A 19,225-nucleotide genomic window follows, 5' to 3' on the forward strand; every position below is an offset into this window, starting at 1 on the left:
GAGATTTTCAATGAGCAGGGTACTTATACTTTTGTCGTTCATTTTGGAGGTGATTTGCAGGAAGAAACAGTCTAGTATCCAGCCTGAATCTGAGAGTTGAAAGTATGATGCTCCAAGGATAAAACCAATATTATGGATTAGAGTGTCAGAGAAGACAGTGGTGCTGTTAGCTGTGCTGAAGTAGCAAAGAGAAGACTTAATCACACAAAAAAAGAGAGAGTTCATCTTGGCAATGTTAAGTTTGTGTCTGGACACTTGTGAGTAAATTTTAGAAAGGCAGGATTACTACTCTAACTTGGATGGAAGGAATCCAAGTTAGAGATGTGTATTTATGAATCATTAGGGCAAAAGAAGGTATTTATTGCCCTGTTTATAGGAAAGAATCTCCTCAAATACTGGGACAGATAAAAGAAGTGTTGATGTTTTAGTCTGGGATGCCTTGCAACTGAAGAGGGAAAGGGGGGAAGAAAAAAAATCAAACCGCAAAAAGCATTCTTTGGGATGGATATTCTTCGGAGAAGAGAGTTTTTCCAAAGGAAAGACAATAATCAACACTGTCACTGGCATCCAATATGCAAAGCACAGTGATGGAATAATTGTTTTGAATTTTAGCCAATAAATCTGTAGAGAGCTTGATAAGAGCAATGTATATATGTGTAAGCTAGACTCAAAAGCATCTGGAGTGGACTTAGAGCATTAAGGCAGCACATTCTCTGGTTTGGGAGGTGAAAGTGGAAAGGGAGAAGCATGAACAGAAGAAATGAGAAGGAGAAATGTAATCAGTTATAGGTATGCATAATGGAAGAGTCTGAAACATAATTTTCCTATCGGGGAAATAATTTGAGGAAAAAAAGAGGCTCAGATGAGGGTAAATGCAGAGCTGGAGGTAGCTTTCTGGTGTTGATGACCTGTTCCATTTGCTGTAACATCTGCTGGAAGCCACCTTCCTTTGTAGCAAGAATATGTGCCAAGCCAAATAAAATAAACTCTCTCTGCAGTAGCACAGAACTGTGTTGTTTTTATTTTTCTTTTTTGTTTTTTTTTTTTTTGTTCTTCAGTTGAAATCAAGTTATGCATGTTATTACCTAGTGGCAGCTAGCATATATTCAGATATTAAAACAAGTACATTACTGCATCTAGAGAGATAGTGTTTGCAGCAGAATATAAAAATCCCAACCTGCAAAAGCAATGTGCATCTCCTACTAGATATTCATACCATCTGTTGGTAAAACAAGAAAATATAGTCTTTATCAAGCATCCAGAAAGTCAGCAAGTTCAAAGGATGTTGATAGTTGGAAAATAATTTTCAGAATGAAGACTTTTCAGTGAGAACTACTTGTTCCTCCTTCAGGCCAGTCCCTTGAGAGGGTGTGAGCAAAAGTAACCTTGGTCTGACAGGAGGACACAGAAAACTGTGTTATGAGTCATTACACATCAGTAATTGATGCTTTAAATCACACCTGACAACACAGTAAAAGCTAATATAGGTTGAGTTTTAAGTCAACAGCTATATTATGAACTAACTGTCATTTCCAAAGAATGCATCATATTTAAACATAAAACACAGTACAGTAATTCAGTGTGAAGATGATGGATTGAAATCACACTGGGTTTACTTATTAGCATGTGAATATTTACAATAATTTTTATAATGCATTGTTTTATAAGCAAAGATGCGATGGATTTGTGTGCTTTTAAGTAAATGATCAGTCTGAATCATTTAATCATAGAGATAGAAAATTAAAATTTAAAAATAATTAAGTTAAATTATGAGTTCATAAAAGTTGTTACTCCATACTAGACAGTATATTTTTTGATCCTTTAATAAAGAGGAAATGGGAATCTCAGTAAATTTTGAAAAGTATCCATGGGATACACTTTAGAGAGTGCTTTAATGCCTTATGTGAGGTATCTACATCTTGTACTATTTTCACATGTTTATAATTCGTTCAAATCAAAGCCAATTTCTTTATAATGTCAAAGGGCACATCTTCTCAGAGGTGGTTGTTTACATTGCTAATCTCAGTTATTTGCCTTTAGTTTTGCTGCTATGTTCTTCTTGCTCTATGTGGACTCATAATTTGCCAGGGTGGGGTTTTTTCTGCTAAAAAGAGCTAAAATATCTAGGGACACAGATTGGGCCTACAGAACCTCAAAATGGAAAGGATTTTTGTAATCTAACTTCGGTAGCTGTTATAGTCTCTCAAACATTCAAGGGAAGCTGAGTTGCATGGAGGTCCTTACACATGATAAATTACTGAAAAGATTTAGCTTGGTTTCCTTAAAAAGGAAATGGCAGTAGTGCAAAGAAAATGTTGAGAGCTCCCTTCCTTACCTCAAAGGGAAACAAAAGTCGACATTTCATGGAATCAAAGGTAACACATAAAAATTTGTCATTTTTTATGTATATTCTTTTCAGTGAATGATGATGGTGCGACTCGTTGCCATATAACATCTTTGGGATTTAAGGCTTAGTATGATTAAAAGAGACTTTGGATATATGGATGGATAATGAGAAGGACTCATTATATTTCTAACGAATAAAGATTTATGGCAGGAGAAGATCTGCAAGGGGCGGTGCTTAAGCAAATCTAAGTGTCTGAGATTAAGACCATGCCCTTGTGCCGGGCACAGAGTACCACTTACACTTGACATGGGGACTTACTGCACTTTTCTTTTTTAAAGCATCTGTTGATGCTCACTGTTAGAGGTGTTAGTGGCTTGACAACAAGTCTAGATTTCTAGAGAAGTCCACATATTCACCAATTTTAAATATCATAACATGACATGTATCTTTACTGTTCTAAGTTGGAAAACTGTTGACAAACATAAAGAGCTTGTGGTATTCTCAGGGTGGTTGCTCTTGGGTTTTCAGGACACTGGTGTGGTTTGGTCCATTTTCTACTTAAGTCAATGGCACCATAATTTATATTGAGCTGTAATACTGTTTCTGTGGACTCACAAAGGAAAAAAGAAACTCTATTTAGAAGCAAAATCTGACCTGGCATTTGACATTGTAACTATCACCTATAGTAACTACAGAACATTTAGAAGAATTTCATTAATCACAGCATCATAACCATAATGTTAAAATTTAATATCTCCAACACTGCATTTGCAGAAGAAACAGTTTAATATTTCATTTTATTCATCCAAGGTCTCTGATGCTATGCAAAAGTGCTAAACTTACTCCCACTGTACCTTGCAGACAGTTCTGCAGCAATATGTCCCAAATCTCTAGGTACATACAGAAACCCCAGAGTCAGCAGAATTAAGATTTGCTGTAACAAAGCTATATATAGAGAGGCTCCCGAAATGGTTGCAGTTCCTGAATTCTATTGTAATGTCAAAAGCAACAGGACTCACAATGGATCGGAATACAAAATTCTCTCGCAGATTCTAAGTTGAATCAAAGAAAGATTCAAGTAAGTTTCTCAAGAACCCTTTGGTTTTCAATATTAGTATCTGGATTGTGATCTTTTATTGTTTAAAAGTCAGGAGCAAATATGTCATTTCTACTGACTTAGCAGACCAAATCAATATTGCTGTTTTTCCAAAGTGTTCTTAAATTTGTTCTAGCAGTCATGCGGCTTTGTCAGCAGTAGGAGCTTTTTATTCTGCTTGTTTCTCCCCATTTCTCAGAGTGCTTCAAAATTACATTGTAATAAAAATATCAGTACCTACATTAAGATCCCACTGTTTTTATACAAAGAGAACAGCACTGGTGACTAAGTGGTAGCAGAATTTTTCTAAAGCAAGGGTCTATTTGAATTTTAGAGATGAGGTCTCTGAGCCTAAGGGTCCAAAAGCCATAAAAATTAAAACGTGTCATGTTGCAGGAGGCATGGTGCCAGATTAAAGTGTATTGAAGGATCGTTATAGGATGTTTGACTTTCAGGATCTAACATATGCAGAGTCTGTATAAACACAGTGTTACTACAACAGTAATGCGCATCTGAATGTAGGCTAATGTTGAGCAGGCTTTATGACCAGAGTGCTGTGAGTCCACATTGCTAGCAGATGGATGTCTGGTACTGGGCTGTCTGCCAGTCCTGAGTAGCCTATGGCATGGAGAGTCAGAGCTCTTGTAACAAGTGTGAACCACTTGATATAGGCCATAAGGCACCATGGGGTACATTTGAATAGGTATGGCCATGCCCAGTTCACCTACTCAACGGTTAGCCCATGGTAATGGATAGCATGAGCTCAGACTTTCTCTCCCTAGCATGCCAAAAGGCTTGTTTAAACCTGTACATGCAACCTGTGCCAAAGATGGGTCTTGGTTTGATCACAGAAACAAGCCCAAGCTTAAGCAGTAGAAACTAAAATTACTTTACTTGTTGCTGTCTTCCACGGTAGACTGCTACAAATCAGTTCCTTACAAATATGTATAAACAACATATAAAGTATCTTGTCCAAAAATTCTGTGTTATATTCAGACAGCATTATCATTGCCTCTGTGTCCTTTAAAATGACCTATCTTGTGTGAATTCATATAAAAGTTCCTAATATTGCATAGTAGTGTTGATATTTTTGTATTCACTTTCTTCTTTCACCAGTAGTGTCTTTTATTTTGTCTTCTTTTTTTCTCTTCTCTCCCTGTTTTAAGGTTTCCTCCCTGCGTTCTGCAGCAGTTGAAAGTATAGAGTTGTTTCCACATCAGTTTGACAGGGATGAATGAGTTTGATTCATGTCACAGACGTATAAATTTTAAACTATACTTACTTGTTTTCTCTTGTTAGGTAAAGTCAATCTTTGTCTACCCTGAGGCACTCAAGAAAACAAATATGAGTTAACTAGAGGTGTGATTTTTAAACCAGACCTGAATTTCTGCAGTGACAGCCTGATAACTGCAGTTATTTGAAATAGATATTTTCCTCACATTTGACACCATTCCTCTCTCCAAATTGACTTTAAAGTGCAAAATATCAACCAAGAAAGTTGAAGCATGCCCTGTTAGATTGTAACTTAACTTTTTAACTCCATTTTTTCAGGCCTGACTGAACTCAGTGACAGTCCAGTTTCCCTGGAGCTAGAGCGTTGCAAGTCTCCCACTTCAGGTAAAGGTGATTGGCTTCTCTTCCTGCAGTCTGTATAAGCCATTCATGTCGTGCATCACTGTGTTTCATTAATCCCTAAGAAGTGAAGTACATAGTTACAGTTCCAAAGAGGCTGGAGAAGTGCTTATATTACATAGCACAATAAAATCCTAAGTCTGTTTACTTAAAGAAAAATTAAATGTACGTGCTGCACCTTTGAGGTGGAGAGTATGAAAATACTTGATTTCACAATATCGTGCAGGTATATTCCAAAATCCTCCTAGTAGGGGCTTGTTTCTGTGTTCTCTTAAAAGGCTTTCTGACTTCTTTCCTCCAGTAGGGAGTCCTTATTTTATATATATATAATGCATATGCATACATGCACATAGAGAAAATAATTGAAAAACAGTGGTATGGAGATGGTAAATGTTAACGAGTAGAATCCCCCAGTGCCTGTTACGTAATTTACAATGGAAGCAAAACCTCAAATGAAAATACTCGCTTATCAACCACTTTGACCCAGCAGTGAAATCTTGGCCATTTAAAAATTTATAAATGTTTCCCATTTTACCCATAGTCCTTCAGAAGGTGGAGTTCATCTCATTCCTAGAGACTTTTTCTGCAAGTGCCTAGTCTGCATTGGTCTCTTTTAATGTGAGTTCACTGTCTTAAAGATCATTACTTAGAGCTGTTTTCTAGTAGCTGACTTTTAAGTGTGACAGGAAATAAGGAGGTGTAGCTGTAATATATTCGTTTTGCTTGTGGTATGCGTATCGCACTTCTTTTCCTTGTAGTTTGGTAAGTATTGATAGATACCTTTTTTCCCCCCTAGTAACAAATTCCCACAAATATGCTATTCAAATCCTCCATTATTATTTCACATATTTTACTTTATTATAACAGAACACATTAATTTTGAATGGAGGCCAGTAATTAGTAATTTACAAAGAGCTGAAGCTAATAGAAGTCTTTCCCTGATACATCAAGAACTAAAATAAAATAGTTGTTTTGAAATACGTATTTCTGTGTACTATTTGCAACCCAAATTCTGTTGACATGAGAATATCAAAGTGAAGTAGGCTATAATATTATTGGTATAATACTAGGAGCTCAAACTCTTGAGCTCGGCCTCAGAAACTCATGATATGGGCTTTAAAAATATAACATAACTCAGTATAATTAGACTATTTATTGTATAGCTCACTGGGATTCATCTTTTCAATCTTCTCTCCACAAACAAGCTACAAAGTCTTTTTCTTTATGCTGAAAACTACGAGATAGCCGACTTAGTAAACATATATGTGTATGCTTAATTGTATAATGATGAATGACTCCTATAGCACCTTACTTTTTCTGCAGTTAGCTTCAATTTTTCATTCAGCTCTTTACCAAAAATATCTATTTTAGATAAATTTAAGATAATTTGCTCCAAAATTTATTCTGCTTTTGTGTTTTGGAGATCATTCAGCAGGGAAAACATGGCATATTTATGAATGTTTCCTATTTTAGCCCTTCCATGTTGTTTCCCAAGCTATATTTGAATCTCTAAAATGTGAAACCAGGTACAATTTTGTAGGCAGTAACTGTTATTAGAATTAACTGCTTTTTAAAATAGGAGTTATTTTTACTGTGACTGGTATTATTTTCTTTTAATTGATGCAAAATTAAAATAATTTTGCTTTGGCATATCTGCTCTAAAACTGGCCAAAATGCAGTCTAATCATCTGGAGTAACTGACCTCAAAATTGCAACCCCCAAGAACTTGGGAGTGGAGCTACCTTGTGCTTATCAGCACAGCCTCATAGCTACATCAGCCTTTGTACTGGCGAACATTTTTTTCTTGCAGAACACAACTGATTGATGCGCATAGTTACAGACTCGGCAGGCAGGATCCTTCTACTTCCAGTCTTGCCTTTGATCTCTCTAAATTTCATAGCTCTCAAGCTCTGTAATGGAAGCGTGCTGTGCTCTGTAGAGTCCCATGATATCTGTGTCTGTAAAACCAGTGACCACGTTCCTTTGCTGAAGGTAGGCCAAGACTTCATCCTCCAGAAATTTAGCAGAAACAGAAAGAACACTTGGCTGCTGAGTCAGGAGATTCAAGTTGCTCCCCAACAAAGGTCCTACTGTGTATGACTACAGTATCAGCTGATGAGGTTGCAAAGACAGAAGGAATGGAGTTTGATTTGTTGCAATTCATTACGATCGCCAGACCACATCAACATCAGTTCTTCACCGGGCAAAGTTCATGCCAGTTACTGGTCCTGAGTATGCTCAATGTGTACACAAAGTGCAAACTGCTGGAGGACACTAGTCTACATGACGAACGCTACACACATTATGGCATACTGGTGAGCAACTTCATCCTCAGTTCTGTCAGAAGGGGAATGATTTGAGGAATAACACTGATGTGTGTTCATGTGCATACTTTGAGACTCCAAGATAATGCCTAGGAAGAATCCCTCCAGCACACTAACTGCCAGTGTAGATGTAAACAGTTTTACATCTGACCACCATTAGTAGCTTAGTCAGATCTCAGTTCCAACCAGGCCCATAAGAACAGTGTTGATAAAGGCTTCTTGGAGAGCTTGAAAAATCTCCTGCCTCCTCATCTCTTAGTCTAATCCTGAACATTGCTTAGCCTGCCTGAACCCTCTCAGTTTCCCTGAAAAATTTATTTTGCCTGCAACATCCTATTGCTTGTCAATGTTTTAACCTCTGACTGAGCTTCCGTGGAGCCTACCTAGGTGAACTTGGTAATTCAGCTTTATTGTTTCTCTTCACTCCCGCCCCAAATCAGAATTAGGCATTTTTGTTCTATCACTGTTATGAGCGTTGGAGCACTGAGTAAAAGGGTCAGTGCTGAATAATACTCCTTGTTTTATGTGCAGGGCTGGTTTCTAATTCAGTACAAATCCAATGAAACACATATATAAAGCATGTTTCATGAGACTAGTGATGCAGCATGGCTTGCCATATAATGGTATTTGATTGGCTTAAAAAAACCCTCAGATCATATGAAGAACAGTGGAGATTAGGGTTTTTCAGGACCATCAGAATACCTTATTCTTACTCATGCATGCCATGTTCTTTCAGTGGAGAAAGTCAAACTGCATTTTGATTGTTGTTTGTGATTTGGAGGTCAAAAGTTAGGGCTTTGTACTCATTCACTCTACAATAGCACCTGAGAGCTCTGTAGCTCTAAAACAAAATAAAAACCTTTGAGGCCTTGCAAGCACACATAACATAAATGGTGCTATACCCAATGCTAGTTAGTTACTATATAAAGTATTTTAGAACAGCACCCATTCCAGTAAAGTTTACCTTTATTTTTATCATCTCATTCAGAAAATTTATCTGGGGGCTCCTAGGAATATAATATACATAGTTGTATGATATATTCATCCCTTACTGCTTTAGCCATTTATATGCAGCTTCATATTGAAGGTCATTTAACTTTGTGTAAGATGCAATGGACAGTTTAGACTTCTTTCAAAGACCAGAAGGAACAAATTTCATCGGCCTGTGTATGAGAGTGATTTCTCAAATGTGTGTTTGAAAAGGAAAGTGTGTTTGTATTTTTTCTTAAGAAACCACCTTCATACTGGGGGCTTGCATCCAAAATGCTTTTTAAGACTATAGAGCTTAGAGAAGGCTATGTAAAAGTTTCCACAATTGATTCCCATGAGCTTCAGAACAGGTCCCTAATGGCAAGATTACGAGTTTTTATATATACTGTGATTTCCAAGTGCTGCTATACTGATTGATTCCACTAATCTGGTTAAATCTGCTGGTATTAGGCCCATGCCATACAAAGCTCCCACTTCCCTACATGAAATGTTTTTAAATAGCTTTGTTTCAAGAAGACACATTTCTAAGAGTTGCTCTTCTTTTAACTCGTGGCTAACTGCAAAGTAGCTGAAGAGATTTGACTCAGTCTGAAAATTACATTCTCATGGAAAACAAGCAAGGAAGTGAATGCTTGGAAACGTTTTGTGCGTGTGAAAAACATAGAATATAATTTATTTTGAAACTTGATTATTGACAACACTGCCAGCATAACCATTTCTACTTAAATTAAAAAGAATGTTTTCTGGTCAGAAGGGAAATTAATCATTAAAGAGAGGTTAGCTCCCACACTGGGAATGCAACGTGCATTTTATCACTTTTTCCAATATGTGATGGGGTTTCTCATTAGTTGAGTTACAATCTTGAGAAGGGATGTGTATGTTAGGGGTTACCAAGGAACGGGGAGCAGTATGAGCTGGTGGGGGGAGAAAATGGGGACCTGGGTTTGGGCTGTGGTGTTTGGCTCAGGGGAGCAGTAGGGGTAGCCCCCATGCAGCCCATAGTGTATGGCTCAGTGTTCAAGGCTCACCAACAGGGGCAGGCAGCTGCTATGGACCAGGGAGACAGGAGCTAAGCAAGGGAGCAGGACAAAGTGCAGCCTGGTGGTTGCCAGGCAGGTCCAGACACAGGGGAGGATGTCGGCCTGTGAGTCCAGGTCCAGATCAGCAGGGCTACAGCCAGGCACAGGAGTGGCAGCAATAGGGCAGGAGCTGTAGCTCAGGGCAGAGTGAGAGTTAGGTTCAGCTTAAAATCAGCTCTCATAGAAAAGTGCTGCCTTGGGTGCTCTGCCTGAGGCCACCAAAGGAAAAGGGCAGTCTTTACATTGGCTGTGAGCCTCATTAGCCAAACCTCCAGGACCTTAGTGTGTACCTTGTGGTGGCCAAATATTAGGCTCTTAAATCCATGTTTTAGCAGTGGGCAACTGGGATGGATATTCCAAAGTGTTACGCAGGCAGAAGCTCCCTAATAGAAAAAGAGCTGTATGAAGTCACCTTCATTTTAAATAATATTAGATTCTCTGACTACAGTGTTGTAGTAATGTAATAGCTGAGGGAAACACACCACCAAATGTCATAGCTGCAAGCATACATTTGTTTGTTGGTTGCGCCTTGGTGTTTTGATTGAAAGACTTATAGGAACGGTATGGCTGTGAGACAGGACATTGTCAGATCAGGAGACCTGTGTACTCAGCTTAGATAGCTGCCAGCCCATACCTGTTAATGCTGTCTGTGCCTCTTTCTCATCCCACAGTTGGATAACTTGACTGTTTGCACATTAAGCTCTTTTGGGTAGGGGCTGTCTTGCCTTGCACTGTGGCATCACAGTTTCTGCTGGCTGCCTCCAGCATGAATGCAAACAAATAATGGTAACAAACGACTCTGCGAGCCTCTTGAACCTTTATACTCAATTCTTAAATTAAACTGGTTTTCAAAAGCTTTTTTTCAGCAAGATAGGTTTGCATGCGTAGTCATCCTTTATAATAAATGTAGAGATAGTAAAATATACATTATTTAGGTACTAAAAATAGGTTACACAATAATATCCACATTCTGATCAGTTTAACAGTAAAAAGTTTTACCAAAAAAAAAAGTAATATGGAGAGCTTTAATCACAGTAAAGCATGAAAGCAACCAGCTCCTTCTTTTGTTTTTACCATCAAAGATGCAGTCTATTGACAGTGGTCCACACTGTGTCCTAGCACAATGTCCTACACCAAAATCTTCCAAATCTGGTGGTGGGAGATGGTGGTAGGAGAAAGTCCTGGCTTCCTCAACTGCACTTCCTCATGTTGTGTGTCTCCTTTGTCCTTTAGCCCCTTACTCACCGTGTCCTCTACTCTATCACTGTACCCATAAACTAACTAATCGACTGTATACTCCTCTTCCTTCTGATCCTCAGTCCCTTCAGCATCCTGAAACCATGTTAGATTGCAGCTTTCAGTATGGTATACATATTTTGTCTGTGCACAGCTGTAGCAGCTCTCAAATCAAGCCTGTTCTAATTCCTCTGAAGCACTCTAAAAGTGCATACTTTGCATGTGCTGTATGAGCCTGCGCAGTCTTGCAGTTCAGACACATACACCACGAATTGGGAACAGCTGTGGCACATAACACAAGACATGTAATTCCTGTTATACAGAAACACCTGTAACATAGAAATAGAAGAGGATAAACCACCAATCTGCAAAGCTCAAAGCCTCCATGATGATGGAACTAAAGAAGCTCCTTGGTGTTAAATGCAGCTAGGTTTTATAGCTCTAAAATATCCCAATCTAGATCCTAGTCTGTTAGTAGTGTGTCCTACAGTCTTCCTTAGGCATTGGTAATCCTTTTTCAGAGGGCTGGTTGGGCCAGATGTTGTCCCTTCCTTTAAAGGAGATTATATCACAAGTGATGCTTCTTTCTCTTTCTCTATAGCAAAGCACTGATTTTCTGGAGCAATATACTCCATTCACAGTCTGAAAGAGTATATGACAGCTGCTCAGATGAATGGAATGTTTTTAAAAGGCTGTTCTGCAAATCAAGCTGCCCTTTGTGTGAGTGCCTAAAATGGACATAGGAGCGTAACACTTGGTGTCCAAATTAGAGAATTTTCATGTAGTACTGTTAGTGATGTATATTTTGGTGTTGGGCTGAGCTCAAGACATCTCTTTGCCTTGCCCCAGAGTATTCAGTTAAAGTGACAGCTAGAAACAGGTTACTGGGAGGACTATGCTGGTTCTGCCGATACCAAAATGTTGCTCAAGAGCCTGAAGGGTTCCCCTACTCTTCCCTGAGGAAAGAAAGAAAAAAATCTAACGTAGGTGCCAGCTGATATTTTATTCTGCCACATTCCAGGCTTTGTAATTTATTACACTGCAAAAGAATGCAACAGAATTTCTTTTTCGGGATTCTGTGGCTTGCAATTTTAAGTGGCTGTTCTGGGCATCCTTCTGACCTAAAAACGTATTAAATAGAAATTAAAAGGACTTGTTCCTTATGTTTGAATGTCCCAGTGTTCCTGTCACTGTGACATTTAACATATGGGACTTCAGATGACTAATACCTCATTGTTCACTTCTAGCAACAGACAGGATAGGTAAGGGGTAAAAGCCAAAAACAATGTGGAAAAAATAATGAATGAATGCAAAACAAAAGAACCATAGTAGAAATTAAGTCTTCTGAATATTAATAAAAGATTTCTTAAGGCATTCTTTTAATAAATTCAATGCCGTTTTGACTGCTACAAGACATGCTTCATTTCAGTTCTCTGGTGTTCATTGTTTAAAATGTGCTCATGTGTAAAGAAATGAAAATATTTTTTAACAGAGCAAAATCACGGTTCTGTTGCATAATCAGACCACAACAGATAAATCTTCAGTAAACTGAGTGCAATATTTTGATGTCTAGATAACACCACATTATATCCTGAATCTGCTGCATTTCGTTTCTGTGCAACTGTCTTCTTTTCTGTAATACTACAATAGTGTGTTCTGTCTTCATTACCTGTACAATATGCCCTCTCTGTTTCTTATGGTATCTTGAGGTATGATGTCATCAGAACTCATAATTTCATTGCACCCTCTTATTAAATTGGTTTCCAGGTGTTTAAATATTTGTGATATGCTGCATAACCAGCATTTGCAATATTTGCCTTAATCTCATTTGGGTTTTTTTTATCATTCCTGTCATAACAAGGTAAGATATTGCAGTACACAGCCAAAGCTGTGTAAAGCACCATTCACTTCTTGAGAGCTGGAGTAATGTTTTTTCCAGTGCTGCTTTGTTCAGTTACATTTATTTTGCTGAATGGTGTACACGAACATATTTAAACCACAATTCCGCCTTTATATGCTGATTTTAAAAAGTGCTACGAATTTGCAACATGGTATTAACCAGAAGATGGCATGTTGTTTTCCCTCGCTCCTTTTTCTTTCTTACTTATTAACAACTGCCTTTCTCCTTTTTCTGTTGTTTCAGTTAAAGGATCAAGAAAGTTAAGTCTGCCAACAGATCTTAAGACTGATCTTGGTACGGTAGGCGAAAGCCAACAGCTTTAAACTTCCTTACATTCATTGGCAAAACATTTTACCAACTGATTCATGAGATAACACAATAACCTTGGAGGCTTTGTCTGAAAAGGCTTTCTAAAAACCACCTATTAACCCATACAGTTCTGTTGGCAGCTCTCCTCTCAGCATTTTGGTTGTTTAATATTCATTTATTTCATGTACACACATTTTGCCAGTCATTACACACTGTGTGTGTAATATTTTGTCATGAAAAGGCTCCAGAACTTTTTACACAAATGAGCCATTGTAACTGGTTGTCAGTGGTGTTTGTATCTGCCTATAACACCCAATGCATGCGCTAGTATATTTTCTTCATTTGATGTACAAATTCCGTGCCACAACAGTGATAAGATGGCTGAAGAGCTACATTTTATGGTGTCTTTGAAATTCTGAGAAGCCAGATCAGAAACCAGTCATTTGTGTCTCGGACCTCTCCTTGAGACTTACTTCAACCTACTGTTAAGTACACAATTTGCTGTAACCTTTTTCTCAATTCTTCTTTAATATTTCAGTGGAAATACGTAGTGAGAGCAGAAATTTTACCTCAAAAAACCTAAAATGAAAATTCAACATCTTGCGGGACCTAAAAATGTTTGAGGCAAATCATACCCTCTCAAATATCCTCATAAAGGGAACTGCAGCTGGCATTAGGGTTGGAATGTGTGGTCCACACAAAAGATTTTTATAACAGCCTTTAAATATTCTTGGTCTCAAGGAGTTCTTTCTAGTTTTGCTCTCATGGGAAGTTTCTCGTGTAAGATGACTGGAAAAGCCATGTAGCCATGCCTCATTACTTCAAGTGTCTTCTTAGAGATAGAAATTAAAGTTAGATCACATCCTTGCATAATGCAGCTGAATTTAATTTCTGTCACTAGGAATCATGTGCATGTATTAACCAACGTAGCACTGCTCCCCAAAGCGAAAGTCAGAGGAATAACTATATCTTCCACATTAAAAATGCCTGAGGAACTTGGAAAGCTGCTAATAGCTCCTGATAAAGATTAAGTAAATAAATGTTGAAAAATCACTTGGAAATTCAGTCCAGACTGTGCAGATTTCAGCGTACAGAGTGATTTAGTTGAAATAACTTGCTCCATCATTACCAGTGATGTTTGAGAAACTAGGAATACACCAAAAAATAACCTGGAGTGGAAAATTGTAATACTTATAATACTCCAAAAAGGTAAAAGGAGTGATGTAGGCAGCTATAGACCTGTAAAATTAATAACTATCACTAAATAAATGGGCAACTATCAAGAGGGAAGGTGAAAACTTAGAGTATCAAAATAGCCATAGGATAGGACTTAAGGCTAAACCATATTCTACAGATCAGACTAGTTTTTACTAATATTATTAAAAATATGTAATCTTGAAGGACATGCAGCATGAAACAGATTTAGATCTTGAATGATAACACAAGAAAATAGATAAATTTGCGTAAAAGACTGGTTTTTAGAAAAGCAAGAACAAAATCAATGTAACTGGAACTGGTGAGGGCTTTACTCTATAATATAAAAAAGTTGTATATCAGAGAAGAAAACCTGCCTTTCTGTCAGCTTTCCTGTAATCATGCTGGGAGCTGGCCAATACTCTAAGTGTTGCCTAGAATATATTGACAAATTGAAAGCAGATTTATGGTTAATAACAACAACAAAAAACCTGCCCACAAACACGCAAGGACTGAGGAGCAGGACAACTGTGTACAAAAGGAAAGCTGTAGAAGTTAAACAAATTCATCCTAGAAGCGAAGGAGGCATGATGATCCATCTTAAATATATGACTTACGTAGGGAAGTTTGAAGATTAATGGAATGAATAATTCTGACTGTGATCTTGATTTCAGAACAGTCATGTTTCTACCATTCCTCTATTTACTTGTACTCATTGTTCTTTAATAATGTAGAAAAAGTTAAGTATAAACTAAAAATAAGTCTAAGAAGGTCTGTTTCAACATCTTGCAGAAACTAGTGGAACTCTATTAATTTCAAAAGCTCCAAACACACCAAAAGGTATTACCAAATTGTCACTTGAGCATTCTTTTTGTTGTTACTGCCACAGGTGTTGGGTACTCTGTGCTCATATTACCAAGAAGCCTGGTGGATTGCTAAGCATAAAGCATGTGGAAGCAGCATTCAATGTATAAGCTGGTAGATACTCATCGCTAATGAACTGCAGAGGAAGGTTTAAAAAAAACCAAACAACCCTGAAACAAAACAAAACAACTTGTTTCAGTTCTCCTTCATGACTGTCTTAGAAGGGCAGAAGATTCTAGCCATTAATTATTCTAGCCATTAAAACTGTGCTGAATTTTAATGGCTTAGTTTACAACAGGCTGGAAAAAGCCTTTCTTTTTCAAAGTAAAGAGCTAAATTTAAATGAGAGTTCCGAGGGAAGGTGAAGAATAATGTCTGCATTTCATTTACTTCTGCTCCAAAATGTCCTGGATACCCTGGCACAGCTCTGAGAGATTATCTAGCCACTGTTCAGCTGTTGCCTGAGATTGTACCCATAGTCTGAATATTCAGGGGATAACAATACTTCAGGGGATAACAATACTTCTTTTGAAGATATTCAGGTCACCGCTTTCAAATGATAAGATATTGTACATCTATCCCATTGGCTCTGGCTCGTAGGTTTTCAGAGTGCTGATCCATTGCCTACTCTCAGCACCAACTGCAGCTAATTGGGAAATGCATTAGCATTTGGCAGCTTACAGTTCTGCTCCCTTCTTAGGATCTGGCTCATGTAATGTCCTTGCTCTCACTTTGCTTTGAATTGTAATAGCAAAGGTTATATAGAAGTTAAATCTATTCCAGGTGGAGGTGTTGCCAGTACTGAGAATTGCTTGGGGAGTAGTTTGCCTGCATTTAAGGGAATAATGTGTGATCTGATGACTGAGGGTGTTCTAGTTAAACATTCTCTGGATTTTCATGACTTAAAGGTGCTTTGGGACTCCGTTCTGACCCTTGTATGACTGATAATGTAGTTGACCTCAGCATCTTTTTATTTTGATGTAGTGATTATTATCCATCCTTGCTGAAGAACTTGTCACCTGCGGATGCTATATCTCCACACAGAAGTGTGAGAATATGCCATATGTGGGGACACACTGAAACTTTTTGATAGTTTTGGCTACTGCAGATCATAGTAACCCAAGGTTTATTTGAGTTGGCCAGAAGGAAAATGTAACACTGCATATACTGACCAGTTTCCCCATTGCCCTTTGGAGGCAGCTCTGAGAATATCTTTATTTTTTCACTTAATACTGTTTCCCAAAGTTTTCTGAAAAGATCATCTACATTTTCATGCACTGTTGCAGCGAAATTAACTATGGGGGTAATTCTAATCTAATTTAATCAAGTGGAGAATCTGGGATATATCCAGACATATGCAACTACTTTTATATGAGAGTTTTCTAACTTTACTTCACTAGCCACTTTAAACATCAGTTTGTATTTTTCTTTTAGGAAGTATTTCTGCTTATTTCATTAAAAGCTTTCAAAGTTTCCAGGTGATCGCAGGGAGACAGACAGAAGTCCTAACTAAAGATAGAGATACTCGGTAACTGCTAATTTCTATTTAATTCCTATGAACAGATGGTTTCACTGTATGAATTGATGCTATCACCTAGACTTTATTAGTCTAAGAACAGAAGAAAATGCAAATAGATACAGACATCTTTTGTTTCCTCTTGCTAAGCTGTGTTCTTCAGAAGTTTAATATAATTTCCTATGCTCTCTGGAAATATTTATAAGCTGTGAATGAATTGTTTACCAGGTCAGAGTTAATGTCTCCCATTTTATACACCCATGAAAAACTAGGCAAAGTACCAAATAAGCTCCATTTTTTCAAGGATTTGAGAAATGTCTTCTGATGCAGAGGCCAAAAAACTTCAATTCTGAAAGCTGGCTTCATAAAACATGATTGTAGGGGTCAGACAAAGGAGCTTTGGTTATAATTCTGTATTGCATTTTGTATGAGGTTTGTGGAATCTTTGATTTTTCTTTCCTTAAAGGTTTATGTGTATTATAATATGAAAACATCCACCATTCAGTGCTTTTGTAATTCATTGCAAAGCAAGTGTCACTTCCTAGATGCTCCCAAGCCTATGAAACAGTGCCCAGATATTGTTTATAGCAGATATTAGGTACTGGCAAAATTTTGAAGTTGCTGCTGCATTGGACAAACAGGTGGATTTTAAGTGGAGTGTTCTGTGCTAGTTTTTCTGGCTCTGGATCTGTAATTCTGTTTACAATGCCAAAGAACATTTCAGGAAATTTGAAACTATGAGTTGCTTTCCTCCTTGGTCTGACATTTTTAGAAAAGACAATTCAGACGTCCAACTTTAACAATGCTTTTTTTTAATTACTTGGCAATACACATTGAAAATCATACGTATTCTTACTTGCAAAGGATTTTATAGACTGTCCATTGTGTGTCTCCTTCCAGAAGGGTAATTTCTGTTCACTTTTGAGTCTGGAAATACCATCTGAATTGAGGAATCATCTGAACTCTGCTTGGAGCTAGAATCATAGTATAATTAATGTTGGAAGGGACCTCTAGAGGTTGCTAGGCCATCACCCTGCTCAAAGCAGGTCTAGTTAGACCAGGTAGGTCAGGGCAGTGTCCAGCTGAGTCTTGAATACCTACAAGGACAGGGGTCCATAACCTCTCAGGGCAACCTCTTATGGTATTTTATCATCCACACAGGAAAAATGTTTTTCCTAATATCTAACCAGAATTTTCCGTGTTCATTACTCTGCACCTCTGAGAAGTGTCTGGGTCTACCACCTCTGTATAGTCAGATCAGGTAGTTGCAGACAATGATGAGGTCTCCCCTGAGTCTTCTCTTTTTAAGGCTCAACCCTACCCCCCCCCCGCCCACAGTTCTCAGCCTCTCCTCTAACATCATGTGTGCCGACTCCCTTACCAGCTTGGTGGGACCCCTGCTGAACTCATACCTGTATGTCAATATCTTGTAGGGGAGAGCCAAAAACTGAGCACAGGCTTGGGGTGCAGTCTGACAAGTACCAAATAGTGGGGAAGGATTACATCCCTCAAGCTGCTGGCTGTGCTCTCACTGACTCAGTGGAGGCTGTGGTTTGCCTTTTTTGCTGCAAGTTTGACCGCTGTTAAGATGAAAAACATTGGTTGGACTAAAGGCTTATACTTTTACAGAAATGGTTTTAAACATTTTGTGTCTCTGCAATTTCACATTTTCAGGTTTGGATTTTGATATTCTATAGCTAGGACCCTACAAGACAAAAGTCTCCTACATCTGCTGAAGGTCAGGTGTATGACAGCACCGGTTTCTTCCTTAATTAAATAAGAGAAGGTTTATGGTCAAACATTTTAAAAAGAGAACCTATGTTAATGGATGTATTAGCACTCTGCCAGTCCGAAAAAACAGAATGAAAAAAAGCAACAAGAGCTGATGAGCAGGTCAGCTGGGAACTATTACAGCGTAATAGGCATGTGCTGTGTGGTTATAGTTCAAATGCAAAAAAGGGCTGTGTTCTGACTTCTAATGCTTCCAGATTAAAAATAAATTAAAAAAAGAACAAAGAACCACAAAACCAACCACAAACTCACCTGATCTATATGGGAGATTTAACAAGCAAGTAGTTTAAAGGAAAGGTAAGTGCTTAAAATTGTCAAAATTAAACTATAAATATGCAGTTTATAATTGATATGTTTAAGAGCTGATAATAAGAAAATTATATGCAACTATTAGGCTCACAATGTAATAGATATTCACTGTTCCTAAGTTCTCTACTTCAGGAAGAGTTTCTTACTGAGGACTCTCAAAGGTAAGTAATTTTTCCACTCCTTTCAAGCAATGCAAACACATATGTAGTATAATTCCATTCTGTGGTCTCTGTACACTCATCGGTTGTAATACTTTCCAGCAGTCAAAATCTAGGGCTACACATAAGATTACCAGGCCTCCAACCAAACTGTGCCATTGATCATGGCCCTTCTGAGCTCTGTTGTTCAGCCAGTTCTCAATCCACCTCACTTGTCCACTTTCTTCCTAAGCTTACCTATGAGGATGTTATGGGAGATGGGGTCAAAAGCCTTGCTGAAGTCAAGGTAAACAACATCCACTGCTCTCCCTTCATTGGCCCAGCCAGTCACACCATCACAGAAGGCTATTGGCTTGGCCAGGCCCGATCTCTCTTTGGCGAATCCATGTTGGCTACTTCTGATAACCTTCTTTTCCTCTACATGCCTGGAGATGAACCTCCGGAATGAACTGTTCCATCACCTTTCCAGGGATGGAGGTG

The 19,225-nt window shown here is 38.1% G+C and overlaps 1 protein-coding gene across 2 annotated transcripts in view; it reads left to right on the plus strand.

Moving 5' to 3' along the window:
* STXBP5L (syntaxin binding protein 5L) overlaps nt 1–19,225 on the plus strand; it is a 204,894-nt gene that overhangs the window by 149,066 nt on the left and 36,603 nt on the right. For both annotated transcript variants that reach the window (XM_075107357.1, XM_075107366.1), the window contains one exon: nt 4,995–5,060. In XM_075107357.1, coding sequence (XP_074963458.1) covers nt 4,995–5,060 — 66 coding nt within the window. The remainder of the gene's footprint in view (nt 1–4,994; nt 5,061–19,225) is intronic.

This window comes from Phalacrocorax aristotelis, chromosome 1 (genome assembly GCF_949628215.1).
Source record: "Phalacrocorax aristotelis chromosome 1, bGulAri2.1, whole genome shotgun sequence".
In the NCBI taxonomy this organism is placed as follows: domain Eukaryota; kingdom Metazoa; phylum Chordata; class Aves; order Suliformes; family Phalacrocoracidae; genus Phalacrocorax; species Phalacrocorax aristotelis.